The sequence below is a fragment of the Colias philodice genome, chromosome 6, assembly GCF_061535455.1.
Source record: "Colias philodice isolate Cphi_HAF_F1 chromosome 6, ilColPhil1 Martin Lab GWU primary, whole genome shotgun sequence".
In the NCBI taxonomy this organism is placed as follows: domain Eukaryota; kingdom Metazoa; phylum Arthropoda; class Insecta; order Lepidoptera; family Pieridae; genus Colias; species Colias philodice.
Window position 1 is genome coordinate 7,316,916 of NC_143091.1, and position 17,582 is coordinate 7,334,497.

Here is a 17,582-nt window from a genome sequence, read left to right on the forward strand (position 1 = left end):
GTCACTATTTCTTCATGGAGCTATTGATAATAATGATTTTTTAGAAGAAACTCTGAGCGGAAAAAATACAACACATGTTACAGCAATGATATTATACCAAGAGCAATCTACCAGATCAAAGAATCAAGTTCAGTTAGTGAGAAAACAAGAAGTTGCGAATATTAATAGTGAGTCTTTATCTTCTCAACCTCTTGATCATTTTGTAGTGACTAATAAGAAACCCTTATGCCTTAATTATGCAGACATTAATGTACTTGATGTAACAACTACTCATAACATAGAATTAATTTGGATTCTAAGTAAATTAAAAATTGATGAAGATAACGATATCCTGCGCAGCAATGAAAATGTTGTTCCTAGCTGGTCTCCGTTCTGTCAAATGCTCAGTGATGATTCCAATTCTGTTTCCAAGATTGGGTTTTGCGAGCTGCTACCACATGCACCAACTTCACACGATGTTGTATTTACAGCGATGAAGAATTATATTTTATTAAATGAACAAATAGGTAAAGAATATAGCGTTTTAAGTGCAGATATGGCAATATATTTGATAGCTAAGGTTATTCAAATGCAAACTCCTACTCCTTTTCCGAAATTAATATTAAGAATTGGTACTTTTCATTTGCAAAAAACCTGGCTTCATTGTTTGGGACAGTATTTAGCTGGTTCTGGCATTGAAAATATTCTAGTCGATGGGGATGTTTATGGTGAAAATACTGTGCAATCAATCTTTAGTGGCTTACATTATAACAGAGGCGTAAGAGCACATAAACTTCTGTATGAAAGTATAAAAGTACTACAAATAATGGAGTATCTGAAGTGCTGTGATAATTCAGATGACAAATATTTGTTAGAATTACCCTTATTCAATTTATTAAGAGAAGCTATAGTTGATCGCGATAACTGTAAAGTTCGTCAAATTTTTTCAGAAATAATTACTGCGTCTAAATGGTTTCTTGATAAGTTCATAGAATTTTTAAATACTAAAAGTCATGAAAATGAGACCTTTTTATACTTAAATAGATATTGTGAAATGGTAGAAATTCTCTTTGATTCGATTAAAGCTGATAGAGAAGGAAATTTCCAGCTTCATTTGATATCAACGCGACAAATGTTGCCTTACTTTTTTAGTATGAATCATTATTTATATGCGCGAGGAGTATCTCTATATCTTCAAGATATGCTTCAACTGCCCAATATTGTAATGTTTGATTTAAACCGTGGAATGATGTCAGTCAAGAGAAAAGAGGGTATTTTTAACGGTGTTGGAAGTGATTTAGCATTAGAGCAGTCTCAAAATAGATCATCAGCAATTAGTGGTGGTTTAATAGGCATAACACAGAATGAACATGCTATGCAAAGGTGGATTTTGCTGTACCCTTTAAAAAATTCTATTCACCAATCATTTTTATCTTTCTGTGATTTACATGATGATGATCCTGCGAATGATATTCGCGCATTTAGTCATCATGAATGGAGTCCGAGTCAAATTAAAAGAGACGATACAGATGTTGACATTATTGTAAATAATTTAAAGAGTAAAAATATATTTGATAATATGACAGGCTGCACAAGCTTATTTAATATTTCAAATGGACAATTAGCAAGTGAAGAGACAAGCAAATATCTATTATCATTGAAAGAAAATGGTGAAAATTTATTACAATCTTTTATGGAAGAACGTATTATTCGTAAAGATAAAAGTATTTTCGATCGTGTGCCTAGAGTTTTAGTAAAAAATTTTGCGTATACTGAAAAAACTAAACCTAAAAATGAAAACAGTAAAGAACTGAAAGAAACCAAAGAATTAATGGACATTCAACAACTTCTAATGTTGTGTGTTCAAAGAGAATATAGTGTAGATTCTTTAGCAAAATACGAGTTATTAAATTATCCAAAAGCTCTTGCTGATAATGATGGTTTTTATAAAAAATCTGTTAAATCTGTTTTAATGGAAGAGATTGAGAAAGAAACATTGTGTACTGTAACTTCGATGACTTCATTTTCTTCTTTAAATTCAAAAATACATTTGTTTGATGGAATGACAGTAGTACATCAGTTGCAGCTTTCTAAACATGCAACGTTTGGTGAATTTGCTACAACATTTTTTAATTATGTTACATCACATTTTAAAAAGCCGAAAGTTACGCGTGTTGATATTATATTTGATAGGTATGACAATCAAAGTATTAAGTTTTTAGAATCTGCATTAAGAGCCAAAAATATAAAAACATGTGAAATAGTTATTCAAGGGCCCAATACTAAAATCCCTAAAAATATTTCAACATTTCTGACAAGTCCGAAAAATAAGCTAGAGTTAGTAAGATTTCTGTGTCAAAATATTTTACAGTACGTTTCACTTACTGATGATCAAGAACTAATTATTTCTGGCGGCTTTGATAATGTTTGTAAATGTTTTAGTATTCGAGGTGAAAAAATTGTAGAGGTACCAGAATTACTAAACAATCACATTGAGGCTGATACTCGAATTTTTTGTCACGCTGCTTATAATATTCAGTTGAATTCTGAAATAATAATTCACAGTGTAGACACTGATGTTTTTGTATTATGTATTTATTATTGGTCACAGTTGAAAAAAAGTGGTTGTTCCGGACTGTGGATGAAAATTAATAATAAAAAATCACGCTTTCTTTCGTGTCACAAAGCTTTACCTGCTTTACACGCATTTACGGGCTGTGATACGACTAGTAAAATTGGCACCAAAAAAAAAGCTTTAGAAATGATGAAAATAAAAGAAAATCGTGATGCTTTAGTCCCTCTTGGTAATGGCTTAGTATTAAGTAGTGAGGAGTTGAAAGGTTTAGAAACCTTGTATTTAAATATTTTGGGTAAAAAAGGTAGCACCGCAGATGAAGCTAGACAAATAATTTTTTCTCGTAGCTTTGGTACTAATATTAATCTGTCTAAAATTCCGTGCACATCAGATGCCTTGCAATTGCATGCACTTAGAGCTTCTGCTCAAACGTATATTTGGAAAAATGCATTGAATCCCCTATATAAAACATTAGATTTTACGAATTTCGGCTACAAATTAGAGAATGGTACTTTGCTACCTTTATTTATGAATAAAAGCCCATTCCCAACTAATCTTAAAAAACCGTGTAATTGTAAGAAAGCCTGTAAAACCAAAGCTTGTTATTGTAAAAAAAATAATATAAGTTGCATACTTCTATGTGGTTGTGATTCAGAAGACTGTAAGAATATAATATATAAAAATAATATTGATAATAAATAAATACTTATTTTTAAATCTTGTTTTATTATTTCATACTTCTCCATCTATAACTTTCGTTTGAAGAAGTTATTCAATGTAATTAATAAGGTAAAAGACCTAGTTATTGACACTTTAAATTTTATTTTAGTTAAAAAAAAAACAAATCAATTCTAATAAATTAATAAATATAATTTTTGAATTAAAAATTTTAAGATCTTTGGTTTTTTGAGAACATTTCATTCTTTTAATTAAAATCAAATTGCGAGTGTCAAACAACTAGGCCAGTGTCAATAACTGGGTCTTTTACCTTACTTTCTGTTTCAATAACAAAAAAGTAATATAAACTGACAAAAAAGTAATTTTAATTACATGTTTCAATTTATGCTTAAATAACTTTAAAAAAATTGATTTCAGAAAAAAATATATAAGAAACAAATTGTAGACAATTTAATTATTAATAAGATTGCTCTCTTTAGAAATCTTGATAAAGTTGATAGTTTTTAAGATAAATGATAAATAATGATTCAAGACACAGAGGCCGATGCAGCGCATGAGTAAGAGAGAGACGGCGATACTTAAAGGTAAGCGGCGCGTACTTGTGAGCGCGCGAAGTTAACAATTAAAAAACAGATATAAACAATGAAATTTTCTTAAATCTCTATTAACAATATTATTAACTATTGTATAGAGAATTGAAAAAAAAATATTACTTATATATTATTTTTTTTTTAAATATATTTTTCATGGGTCGAAAGTACCCAAATTTGAGATTTTTCAAACCTTAAAAAATTCATATCTTTGAAAATATTAACTTTATCGTGAAAAGTAATTGGACCTTTTTTATTGGTATTTCGATAAAAAATATAAAAAAAATTTGTCCGGTTGAAAAATAACAATTCCTTGCAATTGTTTAAACAATTTCGGTTTAAACAATATGGCACCGGGTTGCCCCATGGCAACATGCATTTATATCATCAGTAGGGCAATTTGAAGAGGATCACGTAAAAAAATTGAGGTGGAATAGTTTTCGGTACTCATGCGCCGATTCCTCCTGGACTAAATATATTAACACGCTGAAATATCATGAAGGCCTATAAACTGATAAAGAGTTGTATACTTACGAGTGAAAAGACAATCCAGGCATTTTCGTTCCACTATCACTTTAACACCCTTTAACGCTACACCGCACCATGGTATTATTTTATAAGGTATTAACAGTAAGTCTAAATCATTAAAAACCAAACATACCATGAATTACGTAACTTAGAACATGTAAAAACTATATTTTTAGGGAAGACGATAGTTAGCTGTCAAACTTTGTTTAGCAAAGTAGGTTTCTTTTCTTGAAAAAAGTGGCACGCTGGGTGAAACAAAAAATTTTATCGTTCTCTCTCATTTCTTTACACAACACCGGCATAAGTTGCTCTTTTTCTTGTGTGAATGCGACATAAACTATCAATTTGTCTATTGGTTTCTCTGTCTACGATCTGTGGTATATTGTATAGTCTATGGTGGGATTTGGGAACAGAACGGCCATTTTTTAAGACCAAGCACACGTGTTGCCCCGCTAGAACAATGACTTCAACCTTATTTAATTTAACTTATTCTAATTTCTATAGAAAAAATATGGGCTCAGACGAAACGGAGGCATGTATTGTAATATGTACTTTCAGAATAAATCCGTTTTCATTTCACACACATTTGAAAAAAACACCACGTAATTTATGGACGCCCCCTTAGAAAGAAGTGGGAACATGATAGATTTCTTAGAATTTTTAGAAACTCTATTGTCTATCATTGTTTTCCATATTTCGATACTCTTTCGTAAAATGGAAAATCATCCATCCTCGATACAAATAGTGAAATGGAATTTTTAACACTTTTCACTTTAATTTTCCCTTACTCTGGGGGCATTTGAATTAAATAATAACCAATGCGAACATTATCCTGGCGCTGACTGCGCCAATTCAATGAACTGTGCTGCATAAGGCTAAGGACAGATGAACGCGCGGAAACTGGCGCTTCCGCGCGGAAACAAGCGCTTCCGCGCGGGACTGCTGTTCAGGTGCTGTTCAGGTGGCGGCGGCTTGCGCGCGGGCGTAGCATCCTAATTCCTAGCGAGAAAATTCAGTGAAAATAGTAATACGCAAAGTAATAAGTAATATTTAGTATCCATCATTTTTTTGTGTGTGGTGTTTCTCAATGTTAGCCAGAAGGGATTCTACTGGCTTCTACATTTTAACGCGGACGCGGGGGTGAACTGAAGGTTCACCCTGGTAGCGACATGCGCAAGGGCGTCCGGGGGTCCAATTGACGGGGATCTCGAACCTCGGCTTGGGCCTTAGATCATTACTTAATGATCTAAGGCTTGGGCTGTCGCTTGAGTGGAGGAGGCCGGAAGGGCCCTAGTCGGGCGGGAGTATCAATGATGCTGCTTAGGTTTAGTTACTACGATTTAGCTTTTTTATAAAAAAACGTGTAAAAGTCTACGTGACTAATGTTGTCTCATCGGAGTCTGTTGCAACTGTAGCGATCGCTGTTCGCTGGTATTTTTGTGCCGTAGGCCGTAGCCGTAGCATAAATTAATCGCGTTTGCATAAGTACTACATCGGCATCGTACAGAAGTAAGACAGTATCGCGTTCGCATAGCGACTGAATCTGGGCCCGTAGGGTGGACGAGAGGACACATCTAACGACAGGATCGCTACTGCAGCGCTACAATATAAAAATGTTATATGATGCCAACCATGTGTGTAGTGTGTACATTAGTATTAAAATATACCTAAAATTAATTAATTATTGATGATATTTTATTTAAAAATGATTACAAAATAAAACAAAAATAGTCAAATTAGCCTCATTTATTGTACGAAATTAATTAACATTAACATAATTAGTTGAGAATGAGATTAGTTGTAAATATTGTACTAAACCTAAGGTCTTGTTTAATTTAAAAATTGTCAAAGCGTCTTAAAACAAAAATGTTGGTGCATTTAAGTTGTACAATTTAAACATTAATGAAGAACAAAAAAGTACATTCATTATTTAATTAGTGTATGTTAAATAATTATAAATTATACTACTAATTTATAACATACAACATACAGTGTAAAGATTATTCAATAGTATAATAAAAAACCATATTTATGGTTTGAGATTAGTAGTTAGGTACATAGTTTAAATACATTTTTGGTGTATAAAAGGTACTAAATTGTGTAATCAGATTGTAAAGCTATGTATTTACGTTTTACAGTAAATTAAAATATTTTCTTATAAGATCATCATTTCGTTACGGAATGTTAAAATCAGGGCCGGATTTCGGTGAGAGCAGCCAAGGCTACAGAAAAGAAATTGACCCAATAGGGACCTCAGCAAAAAACAAGCAGACAAGTTAACACTTTTCCTGTGATATACGTTTTCATTTCTATACATTATAATTTGTTTCAATATTTACAGGTATTGGAAAACTAGACCAATAAAATAATATGGAGTCTGCACTCCCTGGGTTGTTAATTGTTATCCCGATTTCTATATGTATACCTCGAAATTACCACTAAATCATTGCAAATTAATGGTGATAACATGGAACAAAGCAAATACAGCTCACAGTAATACCATGTAATACTACAGATTTGAATAAGTAATTTAATCCTAATCCTTATAATATAATTCCTATACGCTTAGATTTATATCCAATGACCAGTATGAGTATAATCACAGACAATATTAATTTTGATTGTCGTTTTTGGAGTAAACTAGAGTAGAAATTAAGAAACCACAACGGATAAGTTTCAAGCACCAGTTAATTAATTGGTAAGCGAATTTTCAAGCTTGTTTATTTGAAATAATATGAAATCAAACTGTGATCAAATGATTGTTTATCACCTTCCACAACGAATGCTACAGCAGAATCAGCAGGATTAAGAAACATGTTAAATGTAATAAAATAATGATGATTTTGAATTCAATTACACTCAACAAACAAAACTTTATAATATATTAATTCATGATTTATGATATAATGATATGAATCACAACAATACATGTAATGGTCCTTGAAAAAATAACTTACAAAATGAATAATTAGTACACACCATATCCTAATTGACCTAGCATAACCAATACTGTTTAAAAATTAACAGATCTTAAAGGATAATATCACAACAAATACACCATTAAATTCATTCATTCAATTATTATGGAATAACTCTTGGTCTGGCCAAGATCATATCACTATAAGAAATTGTTAACCGCGACCTGACGATCAACTAAAAATAATTGAAAACATACCAACTATGCGATTCATCTAAGAATAGGATCGATTCAATAAATACCCATGACGTCATAGGTAATTATTTATTGATTAATAATAACAATAAGTAAACTTATGAATTTTATATCGATACAAGAGTGAGATAAAATAAATCGTTTTTGTAATGCAAAAAGGAAAACTAGAAAATTTGTATTTTTTACCTATTTTTGTATGCTCCATAGCGTTTCTATTCTCAGTTTGATATTGCATTGAATTTCCTTACGATATTTCAAAAGAATATTAAGGTAGGTACTTAATAAATGTATAAAATTGTATATGGTGTAAATTAATTTCTCAGAGGATTAAAAAAAATGGTGTTAAGTATTATATTATCGGACGACTAGAGTCCATATTATTATACATATTAGTATCGCACAATATAGAATTAATAATACACCATTAACCTTACGAAACACAACAAAGAACAAATATTATTATCTTAGAAGGATCTAGTGTACATATACTAGACTTTCCGACATACTTAAGTTCGCGATTCTCTATTGGCGTTCTATTATGCCGTTTATAGTAAGATGGTCTTGCCCAGATCTCAACACATTTGAGCTTATCCATTCGTCAAAGCTTTAATGATAACATTATTTATAAAATTTACTATTCAATAAGAAAATTAATAAATTGACATTTATTTTAGCTTTGCCAAACATATCCATTATCGCACAGCCCTCATACTGCTTTTGCAAAAGATCTTGTATGTCAACATCAACAGATTCCATCTCTACTCCCATAAACTTTCCTTTTATTGTAAAAACACCATTATGATCTGTTGGAGTAATTTCAAATTGAACATTTTTGAACTGTGATGTTGAAAGTCCATCTATCTCTAACAGAATTCCCCTTTCCAACAATTTAGCACCAGAGTACTTTACTGTTAATTTTGATTTCAATTTTTGAACATCCTTACCGGACCTACGCAAGCACGCATGAACGCTCCTGAAAATAATAATAGAGTTAATCATAATAAAAATTATAGTACTTATTTTTATAAACATACACTATGAGATCACTTACCTTTTTCCAGCATGAAGGTTAGCAAGACACGATTTAATATACTGATCATATGATTTACACTTCTCTTCAAAATATTTTGTCTTCTCCAAGAGACTCTGTTTAGTTCGCGTCAACGTTGCTAACGCGCGCCTTTGCGCTTGTCTGTACTTCCCTTTGTTACACAAATCCAAAGCTATGGATGTGATTAAGGCTTGGTATCCATCTTCTCTCGTCACATAGCCTTCGTCTTCTAACATTTGCAAATTACGTCGTAATTTTGCGATATGTTCACGCAATGACATCGCTTCGTCGGGTCTCGCTTGGCCAGAATATATCCGCCTTTGTACTTTTTCACTGTATTTTTCTTGTTGTTCTTTCGTAGTGCCAATACATATTGCTTCTAGTAAATGTTCACCTATAATATCAATTTAATTGTTAAAATAACATACATTTAACGTTTCATTAAAAATTAGATCAAATATAATCTTACCGTTTAAAAAGGGAATAATAGCGACGCACAACTCTTTAGTTTTAATAAAAAGTTTGTTCAAATCGGTCATATCGTCAGAAGGCGCTTGGAATTTATTTACAAGAGCCAAACACACTTCCAATCGGGCATTTTCTTCGCAATCACCCACTTGCTGTAACGCATAATAATAATGAATATAACAACGTGCAACATGCAGCATGCTCATCGGCTTTAGAATTTTCGCCTTGTTGATTGAATACCGAGGTACTAACCACTGACCCACCCTTGCTCACGAATACGTGTATGTATGTACTTGCATTAGAAAATAATATTGGCTTGACTTACATTACCTACAAAAACTTGTTTTTTGAAATTTTGTAGGTAAGCATCACTACATAGTATAAAACAAAGTCGCTTTCCCTGTCCCTATCTCCCTTTGTACGCTTAAATCTTTGAAACTACGCAACGGATTTTGATGCGGTTTTTTTTAATAGATAGAGTGATTCAAGAGGAAGGTTTATATGTATAATAACATCTATTAAATAAAAAAAGGAGAAGTACTTTTATTTTTAGGTTTCTAATGTGATGTCGTCAAAAATTACATTTTTTCCGCTTACATTGCAAACGCAGGCTAAACCCTACGAGTTTTATCAAAATAATATACTAAGTATTATACACATTGAAAAGGTCTACAGAAAAGTCCGCGATGGTATATGTCTATCTCTTATGGATAACCCACAATAACTTTTTTTTGTCATTTACTTTTTACGACAAATAATGGCTAATTTTCGAAGCGATTTTAACCAATACAGCATTAATCCTTAACCAATTAAATACCTTGAATACATTGTTCATTTAATATAGATCTATATGGCCCTTTACACCGTATGATTGAAGTGAATATTTTCGAAGATATTACAGATTTAAAAATTGCGGGACGTAGCGTTTGCGGCGGTACCGGCCGGCCGCCCGGCTATATATTTTATACCCGTGCGAAGCCGGAGCGGGCCGCTATGTTTTTATATATGTACAACGTTCACAGTTTTTCTGTAGTGTATTTAGTATCAGCATTGCACCCGTGCGAAGCCGGGGCGGGTCGCTAGTATTACATATTTCTATTTACGCGGTTGTTTCATATACTAAAACAGGTATAACTTCGAATAACATTTGTGTTATAGAATTTTGCATTCGCACTTTATCGTCCATAATAAAATAATGTTTGGAGAAAGCTAATCTTATAATATTTAAACCAAGCAAAGAATTTGCGGTAGCCAGAACATTCGTTATTTACCTGGACAATATCATTTTTTTTTATTATAATATCTTATGTGACAAGAATTAACTTAAAAGAATTAATTTTTAAAATCGTTATTATAAGACACGAAAAATAAACACGTTTTATTTGGCAAACATTTAATAACATAATTGTTGCTATTGTGGAAAAAATATTCGCAAGTTTTTTTTTACATACGCATATTACATTTTTTTATCGAGGGTATCTCGAAAATACTTTCAAATGTCGAACTTTAGCTAAATCATTGATTTATCAAAACATAATATATTATATACACAAGAAGGAAATCAAAGTATAATTATTAATCCTTAAAAACTCACCATCGTAACATCTCTGGAAGCAAGTTGCGCCACGCTGGGCACATCCCCGAGCTCGTCGAGCAAGTCGTTGAGCCGGTCGTCCGCGTCGGGCGCAATCACGTCTTGGTATTCTATTAGAAGCGCATGGGTGTCTACTATTTCCTGAAAGAACAAAGTATTAAGAAAATTCAATTTTACCTTTGACTTATACCTGCATTTGCTATTGATTTTGCAGTTTCAAAAATAACTAGCAGTTTAGATTATCAGCTTTATTTTTCTGATTTCTCATTTTTGAGGGACAGTTAGTCCATCCACTTATTGATAACTTAAAAACATTAAGAAAACTTATCTCTATTTAAAATTTACGCATTTTACAGTTCGCACGAAGACAGGACTACGTTTGTCTAGTCCAGGTTGGTATAATATAACTTACTTGAATAGTTATGTAGATGTGTGGATGATGAAGTAAAGTGGCTTCCGTATATTCATCGACCGCGAAATATTCTTCCAATGTTGGGCCGCGACAACATCGTCTGAACAACTCTTTCATTTTCTCATGACACTCCACTATGAAAGGATTCAGACAGCGGAGGTGACTTGACTCCTCACCAAACTAAATAAATGATGTAATAAAATTTTAATGTTTAGCCTTTTTATTTACACAACAACAACAAAAAAAAAAACGTTATTTTACGGATATGTTACGTAATTTATTCCAGAAGTAATCAGAAAAAATATCAAGCGGATCAGATACATATTTTAACAACTCACCCCTTTTTTCGCCGCAGAGAAATGTAAAATTTTAGCAATAGATGCAAGATTCTTTCGTTGGTCGGTAGTTAGGCAACTGCCATTCGGCATGTTGATTATATGGAATGCATCAGGGGCCACTATCGCAGCATTGAAGAATTGATAGTAAACCAGATTTCCAATCACCTGAAAAGTAATAAGACATTTTGAACTGTACTTGAGTTGAATAAGAAGTGAAGATCAACAAGTTGAAACTAGCAGATTTGATTGTATATGTTTATCATATAGTATTATGAATTAGAATAGTAACAGGATTTGATATTTTTGGTTTTATGGCATTCAAATGCTTTATAAATTAATAATAAAGAATAGAAAAAAATCCGCATCCTTTTGCGCCATTCCGGGGTTCGAGACTCGAGTCCCGCCTCGTGATCGATTTTTTTCTATTCTTTATAAATTTATAGTAACAGGATGTTATCAGTTTCTATTTAATGAATAGTTGTTGGGGATTCTTTGTATTTACCCTTTCCCTCACCCTTACAATACGTAAAGAATACATATTTGCAATATGCTTTAAGGACTCCGCGCCACATATGACGCGATAAAAGTAAACACTTCTGAGTTAGAAAGTTATTGAACTTTCTCAAACCAAGTAAAAAAGTAATTTTAAGCAATCTTCTAGCAGAAAAAAAAATGAACACACCTTTAGAACATCTTTTTCGGGTGTATGAGGAAATTTCGATGTCAATGATCTGTGTAAAACCCTCGCCATGTATGTAATACAGAAAGGCAATAAATCAGTGGATGATGTTATTTTGTCCAAGAACATTGTTACAACAGCTTTTAATTGAGTCAGTGCCTTTTCTAAACGAGTTTTAACTTCAGGATAATTAAGGGCTTCTTCTTGGGTCACGGAATATGGCAGTTTTCTGTGAATAGAAAAGTATTTTATTATCTTAATAATCATTCCTTAGTTATGCGCTATGCAGTTATTTAAACGTGTGAGGACTTTTTCTTTTTATTTAATAAAGTTTCTATACACAAGAAGACCAAATAATATTATAGTAGTACTAATTTTCTAAATAAAACTTACGAAATTTGGCCTGTTTTCATTTCAGTCTCATTTCTCCAAGCTTTATAAATTTCTACTGGACCTGTTTCAATGTTTAACTCTCTATCCTGTATTATTTTTTCCACTAGAGGTCCTATTATGGTTTGAAGGCTATTTAAACCAGATAATTGCCTCGACAAACTGACTGCCATTTTAAGGACCAAAGGTGTAGATGCTATAATATCGAAAGGTTTCGTGACCTTACAACTAATTTCCTCCTCCAAAGTAAATCTAAAGAGTTTTAATAACAAATATTCGTCTCTGGTATATGCGCCAAAATTATAAAGACTCAGAACGACATTTTGTAGAAAAGAATTCGTTTTATTTTGTGGTATACAAAACAAAAGTTTAGATAAGTATGTTGGATTTGTTTGCAATTCATAGAATAGATGTTGGTAGCCGTCTAAAAGCCTTTTGCTTTCTTTAGTGAGAGATTTTAGACCCTTAACCGCAGTTGCGATAGTTGCAAGGGACCCCTTTGCATCTTTATTTACAGTCAACTTATTCATAGAATTATGTTTCACTAAATTGTTAAGTTTCAAGCCGTGAGCAGCGACTTCTTGTAAAGCAATACGATTTTGTACTAGTAGGCCAATTTTTAAGTCCATATCGTCAATTTGCTTTGATAGTTCCTGATTTTTCCGAATTGACTGGACAACTTCAGATTTTAATGTCTGAAGTTCGATTTCCCTATCATAATCGTCAGTGGTAAAGTCAAGCATATGTATGAATTTCTTGACAACTCGTAATGGTGGGTTGGGAGAGTGGAACAACGAAGTGAATGCTTCCCGAGCACGCCGGCCTCGCCAAAGAGCCTGTATTTTGACTATTTTTTGTTCCTGTACAAAATATAAAATAATTATTACACATTACATTTAATTCAAAAAACTAAAAGTATAAAGATACATATGAAATAGTAAAATGATTGAAATTAACAAGAGATATTTTAAATCGACTGCAAATATAAAATATTTACCTGTACTTTGTACCAAGCTAAGGGGTTTAATTTTCTTTCTTGCTTCAATTTAGCTTCAATAGCTTTCATTTTAATCAAAGTCCCATATTTTCTTTGAATCAAAATCTGTCTCCACCATGATTGTATTCTTATTATGGATTCTATATTATCTTTAAAATAATTGTATCTTTCAACTTTTTGTCTCATTAAATAGCCTTTGCAATGTGCTTGAAACTTAATCAATGTTTTCTCAAAATGCATCTGTTTATATGAATTGATGTGGTGTTTATTTGTTTTTTCTATAATAGCTTTAATATCTTTCTTAGTCAAGTAGCGTGCGTGAGGTACAAAATCTTTTGGTGTCGTCCAACTGTATGTGTAAGATTCCACATCTATATAGACAGTATTACCAGCTTCTGTATGGCACACTATCCAAGGGCAAATGTAATGTCCTTTTTTCTTGATGGCCTTACAAAACATTTGAAAATACACCTCTTTACAGGAACTATCAACTGAACTTGAATCAGAGAGAAGTGGGCACATCAACATTTTCCAAAATGTATTTAGATCATTCTTAATTACAGCCAGATTCAATTCAACAATTGCATCAGTCAATTCTTTGACTTTCAATGATTCAATATTAACATCATTAATGGCTTGAAGAATATCATCCAGCCAAAGATTTTGAGATTCTTTGTTTAACAGCCTTTTCTTCAATGTTCTCATATACAGATGATATTCTTCTTTATGTAGTGTTATTGGAATTTTGAGGCAAGGGCTCTTTAATAATGCTATTAAAGTGTTGACATTCTCTTCTGCAACTGCTTTGTTTATATAATCAACTACTTCTATCACTGAAAACAAAAAGTGACTCATTACTTAGTTAATACAAGTAACAATACAATTAAAATTTCATATGAATAAATACATACACTCATCATTATTGTCATCTTTCATGTTAACCATTTCAATTGTGTCTCTTACATCCTCCAATGTTAACAAAGGGCATTCACATTGTTCTTTAAATTTAAATTCAAGAGCAGAAACTAAAGCAGAAAAATATCGGCGGCGGCAATGCGGACGTAACATTTCTAAATGTATCTGCTTAGAGTTAAGGGCATTCCAGACTGCCACTTCATCCCCTCTTTCAACTGCTTCGGAGATAGAAGCTATTGAAGTCAAATAGGACACAGATGCAGCTATCTCACTTTCATTAAGATTTTTATCCAATTCACATTTTTCCAATCTCATCTCTTCATGTAATAATGGCATAGCAAACTTGTTGATTTTAAACTTAAGTCCCAATTTTGGATTTGTTAAAGCTACATATAAATCATCAGGGCTGCCTTCATCTAATGCCCTGTTGACATCAGATATGGCTGATTTATGGCCAACATGTTCAAGAGATTTGTTATTACCATCATAAATGATGCTTTGAAATATTTTATGCCAATTTGTGATGCTCTCTACATCAACATCTTTACTATTTTCTGTCAATTCTTGGACCACATCACAGTAAAAATCAAGGTTATTTGGGTTGTAGTCTTTTAATTTAACCCATTCTTCATTGAATATTTTATGTAAACTATTAACATCATTTCTGTGACAAGCTGAACACAGAGATTTCCACAAGAACTTATAGTTTGTAGAAGTTATGTGTCCTTGAATTTCCACCAATGTCAACATTTCATCATAATCATCAGGGACATAACTGTCATTGAGAGAATGATTATGGGCCACTTGTATTTTTTCATACTTTGCATTTTTCAAAATATCCTTATATGTATCTATTAACCGGTTCTGGACATATTTCAACTTAAGCTGAGGGTTCAATAAAGCTGCTGTTATTGGTTTTTCTGTATCTAATAAATCATTGAGTTCTTGTAATGCTTTGTGGGTACTTGCATTGTCATCAATGCTATTGCTGGACAGGATGCCACTGATCTTTTGAAACATTGGTAAAGGATGCTTACATTTTTGCAAGTCCTTTGAAACAGAATCTAGTTGTTCATCTAAAAAAAGGTGAAATAAATAAAAAAAATTATATAATTTTGTTTTGAGTGCAGTAACCAACATCAAAGCCTCATAGTGCAAAGGACCACAACTTTCAAGGTGACAAGAGTGATCAAGCAATGGACCATGTGTTCTCTGAGAGTTGGGGAATAACACATTTTATTGATACTTATAATATGAAAATAAATAATTTAAGAAAATATTATATAAAATATCGTTCTTACCCGTAAAAACAGCTTTTCCAAAGACGTCATGAATTATTGGAGCTTTGCCTAGTTTAAATAAATGAGAACTTAATGCATGGATGCAGTAAATAACTCTAGGCATATTCTTATTGTCATAAATATCTGTTGTTTCTGGTTGGAAAGTCTGATAAAAAACAAATATAATACCTATATTACATTTATAATAGCCAACATTATTTTATTTCAATAATAGATAATTATTATGAATAGAATAACAGAAAAAAAAATAGTTATAATTACCGTAGGTAATTCAGTTTTCTGCAATACTTGTAAAAATTTATTTATATTATCGGTATGTTTAAACTGTAGTCCCATAACCTGAAATATACAAAAAAAAATTCCAAACACAAATTTAACATATTTGCTTATTTTGCATAGATTAGACCTTGTCCTGAAGGTTTCAAGATCTTTTCCAAATAGTGAGAATATTTGATAAAATTAGCATTAAATACAGGGGCGTAGCTACCGCCGTATCTGCCGTATCAATTATACGGGGCCCCCGCGCCAAAGGGGCCCCCAACGTGCGCTTTTGTGAGAAATCTTTAGATACTTCCTAAGGGCCCCCAAACAAATTTTTATACGGGGCCCTGTTAAGGCACGCTACGATTCTGATTAAATATGAGCTAGTGTGACCGTATTGTTAATTTATTTGTTGTACGGAAAACATGACAAGCATTCTGCCATTTGAAAAGAGGAATGAATCAAACCACTACCAACAAGGCAAACAACGGAAAATATATTGGTTTGTAATGCAAAATTTTAATGACGATACTAACTTATTTTTTACTTTAAAATGATATTAACCCATTGACCACCGAGCGGCCCGATCGGGCCGAGACACAATAGATTTTCTATTGTGTCTGTGATCCGAGGACTGACGGATTAAATATAGTGTACAATAAAGTAAGGTACCTTGTATCGCCGTTGATCAATGTCGTATATTTTGTTCCAAGGAAGTAAGTCAGGTGCAATGAAATGGCCCAGCTTAGCCAGGTAAACGCCATTCCTTAAACATTCTTCAAATTCAACAGCTGGAGGTAAGGACTCTTTTAAACAGGCTTCCATCCATGTTTTGGCCTCTTCCAGGCGACAAAGGTACTCGTAAGCAATAGTTCTTTGTCGAATAACATCCATTTCCTGTGCTGTTTTACGAACATCTGTGTCACCTTCTAAAGTTTAAAATATATTTAATATACACTTTCGAATATCTCACTTTAATTTACATTCTACCTCGTACGTTTATCCGTTAAATAATGCAATAATCTTAGAATAATTACGCAATAATATGAGCTTAATAAACAGAAATAACATTTCTTTGTAAACTTACCATCGTCGATTTTTCCAATAAGTGTCTCATTTTTATCCTTCCCCATGACTTATAATTTATTATATCGACATAAGGCACACCAAACTCGCACATTAGCTTTTATAAAAAACATTAAATTAAAAATTGTTAAAACTTAGAGCAATGCAATAAAAATATTTGTATTTCCAGAGCGGTTACAAAGCCACAGATAAGACAAATTATGCCTTCACTGGTGACAGGATGACTCTTGGTGGTAAAAGTATTGCTATATCTGTATTTTGGACAAATGGATCAAGAAATGGATATTCAATACGTGTTCAATACTGTGTTCAATACCTTTTCAATACGTACTTGTTTCATTTTATGAGAGCATAATTCATTTAGAAATTAAATACTTTTAAAAGTACATATTAAGCTATTGCATAGCTTCTATGGCGGGCCTTGAGCGCGGGGACCGAATCCAGAAATTGCGTAACGAAAAACCTCACGCTCCCCACTCCGACGGGCGCGGAGGTGTGGCTTGAAGGCATAGCAATTAGCATGCAAATTGCAAATTTGCAATAGCTTTACCGCGGCAGTCCCCGAGTG

The 17,582-nt window shown here is 32.5% G+C and overlaps 2 protein-coding genes across 2 annotated transcripts; one reads left to right on the top strand and one right to left on the bottom strand.

The window, feature by feature from the left end:
• The first annotated feature begins 82 nt into the window (after positions 1-82).
• Positions 83-6,706, top strand: LOC149487824 (uncharacterized). Its single transcript, XM_089695821.1, has 2 exons — positions 83-2,404; positions 6,692-6,706. Exons 1-2 carry the CDS (start codon positions 86-88, stop codon positions 6,704-6,706), a joined length of 2,334 nt encoding a protein of 777 aa, XP_089551947.1. The 5' UTR covers positions 83-85.
• LOC149487825 (ras GTPase-activating-like protein IQGAP1) lies at positions 6,088-17,487 on the bottom strand. The gene is made up of 14 exons (XM_089696492.1): positions 17,016-17,487; positions 16,601-16,857; positions 15,929-16,006; positions 15,668-15,812; positions 14,363-15,442; positions 13,452-14,284; positions 12,458-13,314; positions 12,068-12,293; positions 11,386-11,550; positions 11,048-11,227; positions 10,636-10,776; positions 9,043-9,193; positions 8,574-8,967; positions 6,088-8,495 (listed from the first exon to the last, which is right to left on the bottom strand). The coding sequence occupies exons 1-14, from the start codon at positions 17,059-17,061 to the stop codon at positions 8,141-8,143; spliced, it is 4,908 nt and encodes a 1,635-aa protein (XP_089552618.1). The 5' UTR covers positions 17,062-17,487; the 3' UTR covers positions 6,088-8,140.
• Positions 17,488-17,582: the final 95 nt, after the last annotated feature.